The 17,680-nt window shown below is 41.2% G+C and overlaps 1 protein-coding gene across 1 annotated transcript in view; it reads right to left on the bottom strand.

The window, feature by feature from the left end:
- The window catches only part of TGFBR2 (transforming growth factor beta receptor 2), a 61,191-nt gene extending 56,110 nt beyond the window's left edge, over positions 1-5,081 (bottom strand). Inside the window, exons 1-2 of the mRNA XM_058832581.1 lie at positions 4,120-5,081; positions 3,705-3,954 (exon numbers count right to left, since the gene is read on the bottom strand). Coding sequence (XP_058688564.1) covers positions 3,705-3,798 — 94 coding nt within the window. The 5' untranslated portion in view covers positions 3,799-3,954; positions 4,120-5,081. The remainder of the gene's footprint in view (positions 1-3,704; positions 3,955-4,119) is intronic.
- Positions 5,082-17,680: the final 12,599 nt, after the last annotated feature.

The raw sequence follows: 17,680 nt of genomic DNA, 5'->3' as shown, positions 1-17,680 counted from the left end.
CATGTTTCATATCTAGCTGATACAAATGAACCCTGTTATACAAGATCCAAGAGCAACAGATTGGGCTCAACCAGTTGGTTTTGCTCACTTTGGCAGTACTGAAAGTAAGTAACCTCTTCCTCTGAGGTCAGAGAAGTGGCAGTGAGCACTAAAAAAGTGCATATAGCACATACACACACTATTGAGAAAAGAGTTCCTATGCCACAAATGCAAAAAATATTAAAATATCACTTAAAAAATATCTTGCAGAGGAAATACAAGCATTGGAAGCTCCAATAACTGTTGTTACAGAGATACTATGCTCTTTTTTTTTTTTTTTTTCTCTCCCCTCTAAAGAACAAATGCTTTCTAAAAGCCTTTGAAAAAAACAAACTTGCAAAAACCTCCACAAATCAAACCACGAGGAATTTTCCTTCTGGTAAGAGCCTGACACCGTATTTCCTCCTATGTTCAGATTTAACCCTGTCACAATGATAACTTTTATCAGGCACCATTATAGTATGCTGCATCCTTGAAACTGTAACAATTCATCCCAGAAAGGAGAATTTAATTTTGAAGCAATGTTGTTTGACTAAATATAGGTCATATAATAGCAAGCGTTTATAAAATATGAGTGAAAAAATACTATGAATATGAAAAACTCCATTGCCCTTTTTTTTGACATTACTTTGGAAACTGTCTCAGGAAACCTGCTATAACTCTATTTAACTCTACTAATGCTAATGGAACTATATTCATTTGCAGCAGCTTAAGATCCTAGGCTCATAATTTTTTAATAGAAACCATTCCAATACAGAATTCACCACCTGAGTATTACAGAAGTGTGTTATGCCAAGGAACTAAAAATAGCAAGTAAACAAAAGTGTTTTTCAAAGTCTTAGGTATAAAAGCCTCACAATTCAAGGATACCCCATAAATAGAAGAAAATGCAATATCATCTCTGATATATCCCTACTTCCCTCCTGAAATGCCTGGAAAAATGCCAGTTTTAATGTGGGGCAGGAATACATTTTAGACTCAATCCTGTTACAAACATGTTCCATCCCATTACAAGATGTTTGCTCTGCTACTTCCCTTTTGCAAATGTCTGAATCTCTAAATTTGATTTTCATACTATAAAATTAACTGACTCTGATATGGCTTTCAAAAAAATAGACAATAATGCAAATAGAGCTTGGCTCAATAGAGAAACTAAGTTCTTGATGTTCAGCAATGAACAACTATTATATGGATGATTCCAAAAAACAAATTTCTGGTTATGATAACCCAAAGATAAGCTAGAAATTCATATTCCCTTGAACACATGAATACCAATTTCTTACATGGGCAACTGCTGTTTTGCACTGACATGGAATAAATGCTCAATAAATCATTCAAAATCATTCACAAAAATCACATCTTGCCCCTTTACTCTATGGAAAAAAAAAAAGTCAATTACTTGTGTGTAGAACAGGACACAAGAGTATCTTTTTCAAAGTAGATAATTCCTATTCAATCTGTTCATGAATTTGTGGGTTTGTCCAAAATCCTTATGGGAATGTGTCATTCTTGTTTAATATTTTGCTGTGAAGAATGTTAAAATGAAATTTTAGCTGGTGCTTTGTTAACCAGCCATTTGGCTAGTTAGTAGGCATACCTGGGAACTGAGTTCTTTTCAGACTGATACATCTCCTTTTTTCAATCTCACTATACTGCTGAGTTATTTACAAAATAAGTAGCTTTTTTGTTGGGTTTTTTTTCTGCTTTGTTTTCCCCCAAGCATTTGGCAGCTCTAGTTTTCATTCTGGTGCCAAATAACTACCAACATCCAAACCTCACACTTTCTGCTCCACAGAACTGTTGCTTTCTGATCCACTCTTCCTGTTGTAATAGAATTCTATGGCACAACAGAATCCTATGGTGACTATCAAAACAGCTTTTGGAGCTATGGGATAGAGTATCATCTGACAACAGGTCAACTCAGTTTTGGTTATTATAGGGTGTAGATGAAGACGAGTATGGAAAATACTGGAATTATAGCCAGTTTATGTTCTTTTTCCTCACTGGACCTATGACAAGAAAGAAGAACAAACTCTTGAGCTATGCCTGTTTTTAAATCTACCCATAGGTTGAGACTGTAATTGACTGAGTAGAAAAAAAACAGTATAATAATAAATAACACAAGATTAATGAAAACTGAGCTTCTCCATTTAAAGTTTTTGCAATGGCAATCTGCAAAAGTTTGGGGCTGGGGTCAAAAGAAAAGCCATCACTAGTTGAGTATGATTCATATTCATGAAAAGCTATAAAATATATATAAAAAATTAAAAAGAAGCCACACACCTCAAATTTAATATAATTTTGAGTTGTGGGATACCATAGTGTCTTATTCTTACACTGTTCTTCTGCCCTAAGCTTTCATGAGTAACTTTGCAGGTATGCAAGACCTGTTGACTTTGACAGGGCTATTAATGAAGCACGAAGTTATTCAAAACTGCACATAGCTAAAGGCAGTAGCTATTCAAGAGTTATCTATGTTATGTTGATATGTTTCTGCCAAAATTTGGGATCACTGCTGACCACAAAGGGACCAGACAGGAGAATCAGCGGGCCCAGAGCAAAGTTTGTATTAGCCCAGGTATTTGCACACATTACCTGAAGACTAAAACTAGATGTGCCATCACAAGACATCTTAGAAATCTACTTACTTCTTCACAAGTGTTTTGGATGCAGTTTGCTGCAATCTGCTGTTCTCTTTTTAGGTTCACCACTTGTGCTGCAACGTGATTTAGGGCCTAACCTTGATATTACAGATGTTAATTCACAGATGTGGATAACTACTGGCAGGACGGGGCAGAAAACTCCTCAGGGCAGGAATCTTGTTTTTGCAGTGGAACTTTAAGCTCGTAACGTATTATAAATTATGATATGAAAAATACTGCAAGCCACAGACCCCAAAAACCTATCTAAGGATGTCCTAGTAGAAGCAGGGTAAGGATTATAAAGTGTCACTTTTAAAGCGAGCCAAACAACATGCCCAGTCAGTGCCAGAGGAATGAGTGCTTTTCAGTCCAACTGCTCACAGTCACGGATAAACTCTGCTCTTAGCAGAAACTCACACGAGTTTTGGTAACCAAGTGCAGACCCACGCAGCAGCAGCGGGCTCTGTGGCCACGCACAGGCCCTCGCCCCGCGCGCCACCCGAGGCAGCTCCATCCCCGTGTGCAGGGACAGCCGGTGCGCGGCCGGAGCGGCGCTGCCAAGGGGCCGCGGCTCCCCGGCCCGCGCCTCACGCACGGGGCCGGCGCCAGGTGCGGGAGCCACCGCATCAGCTGCGGGCAGGGCCTGCAGCCCTTCCCCGGCCACCGCAGGCAGCTCCCCAGATGCCCTCTCCGGGCTCCTCCGGCTCGAGCAGACCCTGCTGATTTCCTGCCAAATCCGCTCCTTTCTCCCCACTACTCCCTCCACGGACGGACCTCAGCTTTGGCCGCGAAACCCCGAGATTCCCGGTCCTTTCTTCCCCGCTTTCTCTCCCGCAGGGCCATCAACAAACACGCTCGCCCCTCCTGCAATGTTTCCAGCCTCAAAACTTTCTTAGCAACCGTGTCCCCCGCCTCCCGCGGCGGACGCCTGTCTCTCGCCGCCGGCCGCCCTCCCCTCCCGCCCCGCCGCTGCCTCCGGCCCCGGCAGCTGTCAAGCGGCAGCGCGGGCCGGCGCGCACTTACCCCGGAGCAGAGCGGGGACCGAGCTGCCCATGAGCACCCAGAGGGAAAGGCGCAGCAGCAGCCGCCGCAGGCTCCTCGGCAGCCGGGGAGTCATCGCGGAGCCGGATCGGCGCGATCGGCCGGCGAGCCGCGGGCGGGGCGCGGGGGCGGCGGGGAGGCCGCGGCGGCGGTGGCGGGGCTGGCGGGGAGCGGGGCTGCGCCGCTCCGCTGCTCGGGACCGCGGGTGACTCACTGAAACTTCACTTCGGCGCTGCAGGGGAAACAGGAAATCTTAAAACTTCGCAAACAGCTGGGCAGGACTTTCTTACTCTTACAGTAGTTCCTTCTCCCCCTTCCCACAGTCACCCCCTCCCCTGCTCTCGCCCTTTTTCTTTCCTTTTTCTTTTTTTTTTTTCCTTTTAACATGAAACCTCACCCAGTTGGGTGTCAATCATCTGCCAGAGGCCAGCCCCTCTCAGGTCTGGCTCTCCCAGCCCCGACGTGCAGCCCGGATCCCTCCGCCTGCCTCCCTCCGAGGCGGGGACCGGGCACCGCCGCCCGCCCGGAGCTGCACCGTGCCTTGCGAGGAGGATCAAGGTCGACAGGAAACCGCCAGCTCGGAGGGCTCATTCTCCCTGCGAGTTGAAAAGAGCCCAGTCGTGTCATCTGGGACATGGGGACTTTGCAGAGCTCCTCCTCGCATCCGTATCCCTGACCTTAACGATGCTGCTGCAGCAGTCTGTTTCCTCCTCTGCAGAACTGGTATCGGAAAGAAGAAAGTAACCCCCAGATGACCTAAGGCAGGGAGCAGGGGGGAGTTGAAGTCAGGGTAATAGCAGGAAATGTTCACACAGACTAGCTGGGCACTCAGCTTGCAGATGTTGAAGTTGACTGGAACAACTTGTCACCTGCTGCATATTTTATTCCCAAATAGGCTGGTCGTGCACTACTTTATCTCAAATGCTGTGTATGTGACACAAATGAAGTTCCATCCCTCTCCAAAGGAACTTCTATCAGAAGAGATTTTGCCTTCTCTGAAAGGGGGAAGTTACATCTAGGATTTAGAGAGTAGGACCATACTGGTGATGCCGGCTTCTCATGACCCAGTCAGAGACTGTAAGAACCATTCTGTTTTGAACCTGAATAAGGCCTGAGCTCTCTGCCAGCATAAATCCAGCCACTGCATAGCCAGCAGTTGTATTGAGACCCATTTTCAGCTCACAGTCTTCCTTCCTCTCTAAGTTAAATGGCTGGGCATTTGTTGAAGGGTAAACTGATGCACGTAGGGATAATTTGAAGGCAATTGTTCAAACGTTGTTGGTTTGTTTTTGTCTTGGTTACAACACTAGATATACAGATTTGGGTATTTCAGAAAAAGGGGTAAGCCCTCAGGGGGAATATATGTAATCGTGCTTTGAATGTCCCAGATCACCTCTCCTTGAATTTGTAAATGTTTGTATAAAGAATTTTAACAGACCTTTTTTTTAAAAAAAATCATTGTGATTTTATGTAAATTTAGTTTTTAAAATTCCCTAAATGCATATTTTCACCATGAAGTCTCAGTTTATGGTACAGAGTCTCATAAACCTCTCCAAGAGCATTTTTCTCTCTCTCACCTCTTTTTAATATAGTCAAGATTCACTTCAGTCACTACCTTCCAGAGGTAAGAAAAGTTGCAGACTCCCCTTTGAGCACACACTGGCGTGTTCTTATCAGTTCCTGTGTACCAGCTCTGTGCTAGAAGGTGTTTCCAGTATCCACTTAAACAAAAGCATTTCTCAGCCCCCACAGTATACACTCTGTGCTCTGTGCACAGTATATACACTGCTCTCTCCTTGGAGCTGTCAAGCTGCAGGTGCCAAAGAGTTGCCGTTTGCTTAGAAAGTTGGCTGTATGTGCTGAACTCTCCTCTTGGTTTTTGGTGACTACCTTCCAATATGAAAAAAGAAGTTTCAAAGAAAATAAGTACATATTTAATATTAAAACTTTACTCTTCAAACCTGTCACAGTCCAGGTGTGACTTGGCAAGCCTGGCACTGTCTCACCTGCATCTCTCTCCCTCACATGAGTGCTATGGCTCTTCTCCAATATGGGCATATTGTGCCCAGTCTCTCTCATCCAGGGCCTAGCAGTAGGTGAGGGGCTTGCAGGAGATGGAAGCTTTGGGAAGGGCTGTGCTCAGGTTTCCAATAGTCTCAAATCCTTGAGTGCAGCCAGGCATCACCGCCCCTTCTCTCACATGAGGTGATACAGCACCCATTAACCAGCAAGTGAGGAGTCTTCTACAAGTGGACTTCAGGAATCTGATATTTCCCTGTAAGCGCTGCCTTTATTTTTACAGATACATCATGCAGTGAGGATTGCGCTACAGCTGCTCTTTGGATGTTCAGAGAACCCATGAGAGTGAGAAGTGTTACTAGAAAGATTTTGTACCTGGGTATCCTCAGGGGGAGAGTAGTGTCTTTGTCACCAATAGCCTGTGTGGAAGTTGAAGTAAAGCCAGCTTTGGTTCACAGATTTATCCCAGACAAGCTTATTAGGGAAAACTCATATTTTGCCTTTTTGAGTACTATTAACCTCCCTGTTAGGGCCCAAATGCAGCTTAATCAGGATTCCCTGGAGAACCAAAATATATGAAACAAGACTAAGCTGGTAATTTCTTTCCATTTCCTTGTTCATAGCTCCCAGTTCCCTGTTTTCAGATAGCATTTTCTTCTAGATTGAAATTGTGAGTATTTAACCTCAGCCTGACTGAGGCAGAGAAGGTCCTCTTCAAAGAGCAGGAGATTAATGGTGTAAATAATAATCTCCATCCTGACAGGGTAGGGGAAGACAGCTATGTTCAGTTCCTCACTTAGAAAATATCAAAGCACTGAATATTGTGTTTTCTTTCTGAGCCTGAAATATATACCCAGAACACAAACAATTTAGTACCTCTTCTATCTCAGGGCCTCCTAGTGAAAACACACTAACTTCTCCTTGCTGCAGGTTTTAAGTACAGCTTTTAAAACAGTCCATAAAACTCCCAAGTATAAATGATCTCTCTTTGTTATTCTGACTATTTTCTAGCTTTTGGTATCGTATTTCTGTCAAAATCCCGTGTGAACTACAGCATTATCCTCATAGAAGAACACTTTCAAGCTTCTACAAAACATGCATTGTTACTAAAAGCTGTTGTTTCACAGTACTTAACATACACTCCAAACCATTCTGCTCACAGCCACAAACTGCTGATGTGCACAAAAAAACCAGTTATTTTGATTAGTTTATTAGCTCTAGTGTTGCTTTATTTAAGAATCCCAGAGCAAGATAATTCCCAGATGCAGAATTAAGGCCTATATAGTTACACTAACACAACATAATATTCATGCCTGTGTAGAGCTGATATATGTGGTGTAGGGTGAGACATCTCCACTTACTTTAGCTGCCTAAAAGTTAGTCTTGGACTGAAGTTCCAGGAGATGGCTGAGAAAACCGGTTGCCTTTCTCACCATTAAATGGAGCAGTCCTGTTTGACTGAGATGGGATAGTCCCAGATCAGGTTGAAGAGCCAAAGGATGGAGGGCAACTGCTGGATGAACACAACTGCCATTATGGTGGCAGCAGATCACCCACATTCCCTTGGTCATCCAAGGAGGGAAAGGAGTCTGGATGTTTTAAAAACCTTCTAAACACAGTGAGCAGATGATAAGGAACATAATTAGTACAGACATCTACTTGTTAGGTGTCTGGTGTTAGATGAATAAACACTAAAGGAAATGCTCTTTGAACTGTATACATTTCATAAAGTAAATGACAAGATACTTTACCAACTAGCAGTCATTGGAGTTAATGCCTGTGATTTTTGTTTGGAATGACACAAGGCAACCAGGTACATGGTATGCTGATACTGCCTTACTGAAACTATTAATGAAGTAACTGGAATAAGTAGCTTGACCCAAATAAAAGCACTGATGAACTCTGGACAAGTTCTGTTATAGCTACTTTCAAAATAAAAATAGGAAATCTGCTTGAAAAACTGACATGTCCTATTTTTATTTTTTTGCTGTGATACAGATTGGGTTTTGTTTTAAAGCAGACTATAGTTTTGAATTTTTTTTTTTTTTTGTTCTCACCATGTTACATATAAAAAAAGGGATATGGGAACACATACAACATTTTGATTTCACCACAGGTAGGCAAGAGATTTATCTTTCAGAGAAATTTTGGCATTTCAGTTTAAATCAAAGTCAAATTTTGTAAGCCTGTATTATTTGAAACTCAAAACCTCTTTTCACTGCAGTGCTCTGTTCACAAAACTGACATTTTCCTGTTAATTTTCAAATTGAGGGTGCTTGGTATGGAGCATTAGCCTTTCAGCAACCTTGATAAAAGCTCTGCCTGTCTTGTGTATCATTAGCTGAAGAACATGTTGTCCTCTTTGGAGCAGTGTGAAACTGTTGTGCCCTGTATCACCATTTGAATCATATTTCTCTCTTAATTTAGGTTATCATAGAGCATAGAATTACAGCTACTGTTAAATTCAGTTTTCTTCTTTTGTATAATCACTGGTTTCAACTTGTAATTGATAATTTGCACCGTTATGAGAACACACGCAGCCTCAAGCAAGGACATTTACAAAAGGACATTCATTGTAAAATGTTTTGAAAAACTTATAAAATGTGCTTGGACTTAACACAGCATTTTGCTTATCTCGTAGATATAATCAAATTAAAACATCTGTTGTGTGTAATCATCCGTCAGAAAAAGGAAATCAGCTTGTTATCAACTCCTGCATACATCAGAGGCAGCAAGAATAATGTTATCTTCAACATTTATCTTAGTAAAGCTTTCTGCACAAATCTCCTGAATGACACTTATCAAAATAAAGTTTTCAAATATTATTCAAATTAGATTCTCAGGGCACTGCTGTTCACATGATCTCTGACTTTTAGCTATAATGCAAATCAACCATTTCTAAGCTTCACTGAATTGGCTTGCTCTGTGTTTACTGTGAATGTGTAAATACCTTGCAACAGTGAAAGCAGAACTACGTTAGTGCTCAGAAGAGATATCTTTCTGCTGTGCTTCTGGCAGGAAACACCATTAATCTCACCACACCATCTTTAAAATGAAAACTCCCATCTTATTTTTCCAAAAGCAAAGGACATTTGGAGACTTTATACTGTTATCTTCAGCTTCTACAAAGAGTATCTGAGCTGAAGGGAAACTTGCACACTTCCACAAGTGTGTTGCATTTTTATGTGGAATCTTTTACACATACAAAGGCATGGAAACAGACAAGATGTGGAAACAAATTATTACAGATATACTCTACATATAATTTAAGTTGCTCAAAAATATGGTTACCCATGCAACCTGTCATTACCTCATAATTTCTAGTATTTACTGTCATCAAAGCTTGTTTTTATAAGCTCTTCATTAGAAAGAATTTGAACATTGGATGCCAAGCCTCAGAAAATATCTGAAACTATCAAAGAACCTCAGTAGTATAACACAGAGGCCCTTCTGTTTCATTTTTCCCACAGGAACAAAAGGGAGTTGTGAATCTATCATAAAATATATCCTTACATCTAATCTGAAAGAATCTCAATACTTCAACCACAAAGCCCCAGAACTGAGGAAAGCATCCTCCCACCCCACCAAGCAGAAGATCGTGTCTGTGTTGCTCAGGAATGCAGCACACTGATGATGTTAAACTGGCTCATTTGACCGTGATCTTTAAACAAATTTATTTGCGATACCCCAGCTGTTCCTCTCAGGAAGGAAATGCACGGTTCCATAATTTTTATCTGCAAGGCAACTTTATGATCTGCGGTCACAGGAGATGGCTACTGTGCTTTAGAGGTCAAAAGCAAGCAGTTCAAGAGGATCCAGAATGCCTTGGGAAATGGATATTGTTCCAACAGAGCTAACTCCATAACAAATGTGCTAACTGTGGCTTGCAAATAACTTAGCTAATAAAATTTGCTTTTGCTATCTTCCTCATCTGTGGCTAAGCTCTTCATCAAGCTAGGCTGCAAGCCCCATTTTCAGGCTGTGCACACGTGGTCTCCCACATCTTCCAACTGGTGTGACATCTCCCCAGTTGGAAGATGCTCTCCATGCAATCCTACCAGCTTTGAATGTTGGGCAAGCATTTCCAGTCACATCTCTGTCCAGGTCACCATCAGTGGCTTCAAATCCTGGCTGTGGCAGTCTAATACTGAGCAGTGAAAATTACATCGTGCTGACCTCAAACTCTCAGATGTATACCTGTAGAAGGATACCTACTCTGTCTGGTAAGTCAGGACAAACATTGGGGCAATAAAGACCTCTGCAAGGATGAGGCAAAGATTGTTAGACCACGGCTTCAGTGATTCTCAACATTCCCTGTATCACTGGAACAACATAGTGGATTTTAGAGAAAGCTTTAAAGCAATTTGCACCCATTTTATTACCTTTTTCAATATTTAAGTGCTATAGGTAGTCCTTAACTGAGAATTAAATGCTTTGAAGTTAATAAAAGATTTGTCAATGACTCCACTATCTGTGGAGAAATAACACTGTATTTACCGTCAATTTGGCAGTTCTGGAGTGTCAATTTCCCAAGTCCTATGCCCAGACTTCAGTGAGGGAACAAATGCACATTGCAGGTTCAGAGTAAGTTTTCCCTTCCATAAAAAAGAGTACAACACTTCTTGCTCAACTTTGCCCTGTCTGTAAGAATATTTGTGTCTTTGGAGAAAGCGGCTTGGTAATTCTTCTGCCTACTACAAATGGAGGTGCAATTGACAAGGATGAAGGATGAGAGTGTGAGTGAATATTTGATGTCCTTTCACATGCTTTGAAGTATAGATAAGAAGACATCTTGTTCAGTGCTACCATAGTTTGATCTCTGAATCATGCAGCAGTTGGAGCTTTCCTGTCCTGAGGGACCTCTGCCAATCTTATATAAAAAATGCTTAGAAATTGAGGAATTTGTAGGCTTTATGGTGAGTAAAACAAGACAGCCAGGCAGAAGAGTGGTAGAGAAGTGTCGTGATGCTCCATAGGGAGTGAGAATATCCTGTTGAAGTCAGACTGAATATTCTGAAGAGCTTTTATAGTCCTTGCTATTTGATGCATGCTTTTTCTTGCCATAAATACTAGCCTGGTTTTCATCTCTATCTTTCTTTGATGATTTTTTAGTGTGATTCAGAAATAAAAAAAGATTGAAAAATAAACTTCAATAATCTCCATCACAAATGAAAAATAATTTTCAGCTGTCTGCATGACATTACTCTTGTATGTTTTCAATGATTTTTCTTTAAAGGGCATGCTGTTCTGAATTGGCATGTATTTCTTTTCTTCATTTTGTTCCCTTTTTTTGCCTCCATTCTTTGGCTTCCTTTCTCCCATTTCTCCTGTTCTTTCTTAAAACTTTCCTTTGTTTCTTTCAGTTAATTTGTTCTGAGTGTTATAATCCATCCCCATTGATGTTTCCTTTGGGTGTCAATTGTAGACTACTATTAAAAAAATAATTTTTTATCATCTTTGCTATTACTACTATGTCAAACTATGGTAATGTTAGACTTATCAACTGCTTTTTCAAAAGTGTCTTTGCTTATGTGTGCACATTAACGTTTAATAAAAGAAAAAATCATGACTATTTGTTGTGCAATTAGCAACTACCACACTTAATTAAACAGCGGTAAAACCTCTGGGCCTTATGTAGTGTTTTTTAGTCAAAGCCCTGAATAAAAGGCATAGGGAAATGAGAGTGGCATAACATACTTCACAGCTCATTTATTTGCCCTCTTAACCACAATAAAGAATCCCAGCCCAGGCTGGTCTCCATTTCATTACCATCCTCAAAAATTTCTAGGTATTTTCAGATGTGCTCATAAGCTGATATGTAAAGTCCTGTAAAAACACCATGGCACAAGTTCCCACCTTTCTAACAGTGCACTGTATATGTGCATGTGGTGCTGCTGGCAGCTGAACTGGGGTTGGTATAGCAGAATGAGCTTCGCCTCCTGTACAGGACCTGTTTCCACTCCTGTCTGATCTGCTTATGGATCTGCATGTTGGGGTGTACAGTTCCTATTTTCACTGTAAAAAGATGTCTAATTTGCAGCAATAACACAAACTGACCCATGAGAGTGTTGACTGTCTGCTGGTGCTGTCCCACAGTTTGCCTTTCTGTGAGCTCTTCAACCTTTTCCAGAGACTAGATCATTTGCACAGTGAGTGCTGCACTGTGATCCACTCCCAGGCTTGTTCGACACTCACTCCTGATGGATACAGTGGAGACAAAGGTAGAGCAGGCTAATTTACACACCCAGATTCAGGTTACCAGGGCCCATGCTGACTGCAGTGAAGTATAACTAAACTGTAGTAAACAGTGAATTGTAACTTCTGTATAACTAAATGGGAAGCTAAAACACCAGCAGACTTCTACCATAAGAGCTGTAGCAGGGTATTTCAGTCTCAGAGCATCTCCTCTCCGTCCTGCCTTCCCCTCTGCCATCAATGCATTCTCTCACCTGCTCCTTCCAGTTCCTGAGTCCTCTCTTGCTGTCTCCCTGTAGCTATTTCTAGCCCCTCTGAGCTCCTGCCAGCTGCCACTCGCTGCTCAGCCCACTCAGCACACTGTATGGCTTGCTAGGCAGCAGCCCCCAGGGCTGGCATGGTTTAACATAGCTGCTTTGGGTTGTTGTGCCCTTCAGAGAAATGCTAGGGTACACACCTTTGTCTATCCTGTGTGGGTCACACTCCATGGCTCTTGTGAAAGATTTACATGGCATTTCCTGCCAAGTTTCTTAAGCCCAAGAAAGATTCAAGGAAAAATGCAACCTGAAACACCTACTAGGTCACTGTTTAATTTCTCTCATTACTTAGCTGAAGTGGGCAAGAGAATTTAAAAGGCAAACAGGATTTTTAGCTCTTCAATGATACGATTAGTTTGCTAATGTCACAGTCATACAGTCAATAATGATTGACAAGGAGGTTTTCATCTCTGAATTTCTACCCATAAAAATGTGGAGTAAGTGCTGTCTTGGACTCTTGAAGAACTTGGATATCTAGCTGTTGCTTATTGATTAGTTTTGATGTTGTTCATCCTCCTGGGTGTTGGTGAGAGCAATAAGAATCTGTCAAAGAACAAATTTACTCAGACAAATTTACAAAGACAAATTTACTCAAGTACTGTTCCTTCCCTTGCTCATACTAAGCCAGACATGGCTGTCAGCCCAATCATTTAGAACGCAGGCTCCAAAAGTCTCCAGTGCTACAGAACATCCCCTGAAAGTCACAATTCCTTCCATGTGCCATGACAAATGATTCCAGCTGTGGTTGTATTGCGTGATGCTTGGAGCATAGAGCCAAGCTCCACTGCCTTCCTGTTTTCTGCTCATTGTGCACCCACGTCAAGGCAAAGGAAGCCACACCTTTGAAGGGGTTTCTCTGACAACCAGAGGGCAGGCAGGTCATGGAGGTGAAGAGGGGAGCAAGGTACCATTTTGCCACTTCTACATGGACATGCAGACCTCCCTCAAACTGCTAGTGAAGCAAACGTAAATATGACTCAAGCTTCCACTGGAGGTAATCACTAGAGGAAACAGAGTAATTTTGTTTAACTGCTAATTTTTGTAAAAAGCTTTTTTTTTTTTTTTTTTTATATATTTTTGCATTGGAATAAACCACTCAAGGTGCAAATTATCACAGCTGCACCATTCATGACCACAGCCTCTTCCTCTCTTCAGGGAGCCATAATTATTTTCTAAGAATTACATGAAACCAAATAATTCTTATACATGAAGAGATACACTGCTTCTGACAAACTGCTCAAAGATTCTCAGCTGGAATGCATGGAGAAAGAGGCTTCTGGGAAGAATGGGAAAATTTCTTTTCTCTTGAGTGAACATTATGACCTAAAAATATGATTGTTTTGCCTACAGCACTGAACGGGATTTTAAACAAAGAAGTATACTTATCCTTATTTCTATTGGTTGCTTTTCTGTTTGGGACATGAATGGACAAAGTGGGATAACTCATAACTCTGTGGACATGTTTTTTTCTGTGCAACATGTAAGTAATAACAACTGCTCCACAGTGTGGATAGCATTTATCTATTAGGGTTTATAAGGCAGAATTAACTTCACAGGTGTAAAACACAATGAATTATATATGTAGTTCATAGCTAATATGTTTTCTCCTACATGGCTTTTCAGGTTCAAACATCCATCCCTTTCCAGTGTTCTTGTTGATGACTCTTGACAAGACATCTGTAGTATCAAAAAGGATCCATCTAAGGCTTGCTAACATCACCACTTACTATTTGTAGCTGAGTACCAATCATAGACTAGCAACGTGAGCTTCCAGGTGTGAAAGAACTGGTGACAAGTGAAAACTGCAGGTGTTGACAGAGTGTGCAAGCCAATATGTGATAAGCAGGAAGCAGTGTGAACTTTGGTTTCAAAGACTAACACACTTTTTGCAAAGGCAGCCCTTGACAGGAGTTAGAGGCTGTTTTGCAGCACCCACAGAATAACCTTCTGCTATTGCTCTACAAAGGGTGCACACCACTTCCAGCTTTTGTAAAGCAGTTTATCGCAGACACTTCTTTGTGGGCTCACCCCTGCCATGCTGGTGCTCTTGAACACAGGCAGCTGTGCTGCTCAGAGCATGCAGCTGCTGGGGGCTTTCTGCCTCCTTCTGCAGCAGGCAGCCACTTCTGGCCTTCACCAGCACCATTAGGAGATGGGCCCCATGCTGTAAAGTCTGAATCTGGATCCAAACACAATTTTCTTCAGTATTCACAGGAGATTTTATTCTAGGTTTGGGCTTGCTCCTTTCAGATCAAAGACCAGCTGCAAAACTTTTATTCCAACTAAAACTTCTTCCCAGTTTTGGGGTCTGGGGTTGCAGCTCTGGTTTACCTCCATTTCTAGCTAATTTAGAAAACTCTATATGTAGAATATTTAAGGCCAGACATTTTTCCTGTTGAAGTTAGTAGTCTTGCTTTCTTGACACTGATTAAAAAAGGGCAGTTAGGTCATATAGGGAAGATTAATACTAACTAGAATATTATTTTTCTTAAAGGCATAATCTTTGCTTGCAAATCAGCTACCCTAGGTCTGTAGAATTCTCCATTTTGTGATCTCATTTTATTACATTACATGCATAGATATCTCTATTTAATATTAACTCAAGAAACGTGTCCAAAAGACAGTTCTTGCTTAGTTTGCCCTTATACCTTCCAATCATTGCTTCTGGAGGGGTGGGTTGTTTCCCCTAAGAGATTTAGTGCAGAGATAGAATAACAGATTAGAGTGGACTATTCAGCCATTGCAAGAAAATGATTATTATATTCCTGCCACTGCATAAAACCCAGGTTGGAGCCGGGTAGGCGAGAGCTGATGGTGCATTGAGTTACTCAGAACCCCTGTAGCTCAAAGCAAAGGACAGCACTGTGAGCAGAGCAAAGCACTCCCCAGGGTCACGAGTCTTTAGAACAGTCTTTGCTCTTAGCTCTTGGCTGCAGAGGGTTTTGGCAAACATCTTGCTCTAGGAAAAAGAGTCTCTCCAAAGTGTATGTTATTAGTTATCTTTGTTTGTAACAAAATTAAAATTGAATGGGTTGTGCTCACTGAGCAGCACAGAAACAGCAGTTGGTTTGAAATGAAATGAGCTCGAGTTGAAAACCCTCATCTTCTGATATGTTGGACAATTTCCTTGTAAAAGTGTGATAAAGTTTATTTGTATAAACAGTTGCTTCTCCAGCAGCGTACAAAGAAACGCTATCAGTAGCAGGGGGTGGCTGTGGTCACAGCCAAGCAGTCTCAGTGACCTTAGATTACTAACCTAGCACTACATTACTCCTGGCTCTTGTCAGCCTCTGAAACACACCAGCGGGTTCTGTTCAGTCTCTGTGTGAATGTCCATTGTGTTGGATGAAGGAAATCTTCGTCTATCTGAATTTCATTTCAGCTGATAATGACAGCTGTTTTTAAAGTGCTTAGAAAACCAGCAAGAGCAAAAAGGCTCTATCAGATGTTAGAGGTCAGAACAGAGCCCTGGGAAAATCTACAGCTGCAGCAGCACCTGTCATGTCAAGCTACTTATTCATGTAGGTTAGGCTGTGTAAGGAAGGATAGAGGAATAAATTCCTGTGGTTACTTATGGTCCCCTCTCAGTTCTGCTGCTGCGCTTACCACATGAGTATAGGCAAGAGATTTAAGATTTTCTGTAAAGTAATTTCAGGCAAAATAATCCACAATGGAATTATTTAAAATAGCTGTTGAAGGGATTGCCAAGGGAAATGAGAGAAAAAGTGCCACCCCTTTTTAACTGTGTGGAAAGAAGTTCTTGGACAGTGATGTGGTAAGAACTCATGTGTAGCATAGTATCTTGGCATTGTACAGTATTTTGTGCTATTGCTGTGACAGCAAACCTACCTACAATGGTTTTGCAGAGAGATTAAAGCAAGGAAAGCAATTTTTACTGGGGAGATTTATAAAACAATGCCTCACAAGTGACAAGAAGCAGCTCTTCAAGGCCTACCAGTTTACACATGGGTTGGCAGAGTTAGCAAGCCTGTTTTGCAACAGTGCCACCTGGCCTTCCTTTGGAGGAGGAGAGTGCAGCACACACAGCCCTTGTTCAGATGGAGCATAACACAAATGCCTTGTTTAAAGCTGACTGATATTTCTACTGGGGTTAATGTTCAAGTTCAAACAGTTTTGCAAAATAGTTAGCACAGGTTACGGGGTCTAGCTCTGAGCTGTGGCCAAGAATAAAATATAGGTAGTCAAATGCAAAGGTGTCCAACCTTCTTCCTTGAACAAGCCATGGCATTCTCTGAATGATTTGTAATCAGAACCAATTAGATTAAATCAGTGAGAGAGATATCTTTGGGTTTATTTGCCTCTGTTAATGCCAAACAACACTGGAAAATCAGGATTCAGTGTGTATCATCTGGAAAGGATAAAGGCATTAATATTCCTTTTGCTCACCTAACAAGGTCCTGTTTTCAATATTAAAGCAAAATTCTAAACCTTCCCCTAGGGGCTATAATTATTTTACTGCTATTTACTCTGAGTGCTTTTCTAATTTCTAATGTAACTGTTCCTAAACTACTGAAGTCTTACTGGGTAGTAAGAACTCTTCTCATGATGGAAGCTTAAAAAATTCCTATTGCTCAGCTGATCAAGAATGTTGTTTTTCTTCAGTGTGAGCTATAGCCATTAGGTCCATGTATTCATTTTTTGTGACACCCCTGAGAAATGGCTCCTCTGTGTTACTTCTCCACAAAGGAAGGAAAAGAGGGAAGCAGCAAATATAACAGCTTTCCCTGATCTGAGGAAGTTGCACAAGAAACATTTTTTATGATATCCCTAAGAGGATCTGTTGGGTAAACCAGCCTAGTTCCATATTCCCCAGGAGCTCTTCTTATTCATGACATTAGAAAGAACTAAGGTTTGGTGAAATCTTCTCAGAAAATCAAAAGAAGTACATGTTTCCTAAGCTTTGAAAGGGAATGCCATTTCATTCCCTAAGACCATTCTGTAAAAAAATCTCAAAAATATTTAGAATTTTCACAAGTGTTTATCTTACTGGTTTTACTGCCACTTCTCTTTCCCCTGTGCACTGCAGTTTGTCACTAAAATGATCAAATGAGGGAATAATTAGAAAAACACTAAATTTTAATTTCAGACTACTCTGAATAATAATAACAATAATAATAATAATTTAAACAACAATAAAAATATAATCTTCAAAATAATGCAAATTTATCATTAAAGGAATTATGCAATCTATTTTTTTATTATCTTTTTGGGTTTTAGGAGCACTGGCAATAATTATGGGGACTGCCTCAGGTCCCTAAAGAAGGGTGGTGGGTAGGGAGTCTTCTGTACTAAGTAAAATGCAACACTAAAATGAATTACTTGAATTAAACCAGTTCTGTCTCCCCATAGACACTGTTAGACAGCTTTACTCCTGGTTTATGTTGCCAGAGATTCTGTTGGGATGAA

This window comes from Poecile atricapillus, chromosome 2, assembly GCF_030490865.1.
Source record: "Poecile atricapillus isolate bPoeAtr1 chromosome 2, bPoeAtr1.hap1, whole genome shotgun sequence".
Classification (NCBI taxonomy): domain Eukaryota; kingdom Metazoa; phylum Chordata; class Aves; order Passeriformes; family Paridae; genus Poecile; species Poecile atricapillus.
The sequence above is the reverse complement of the archived record's forward strand: the minus strand, read 5'-3'. Positions and strand labels throughout refer to the sequence as shown.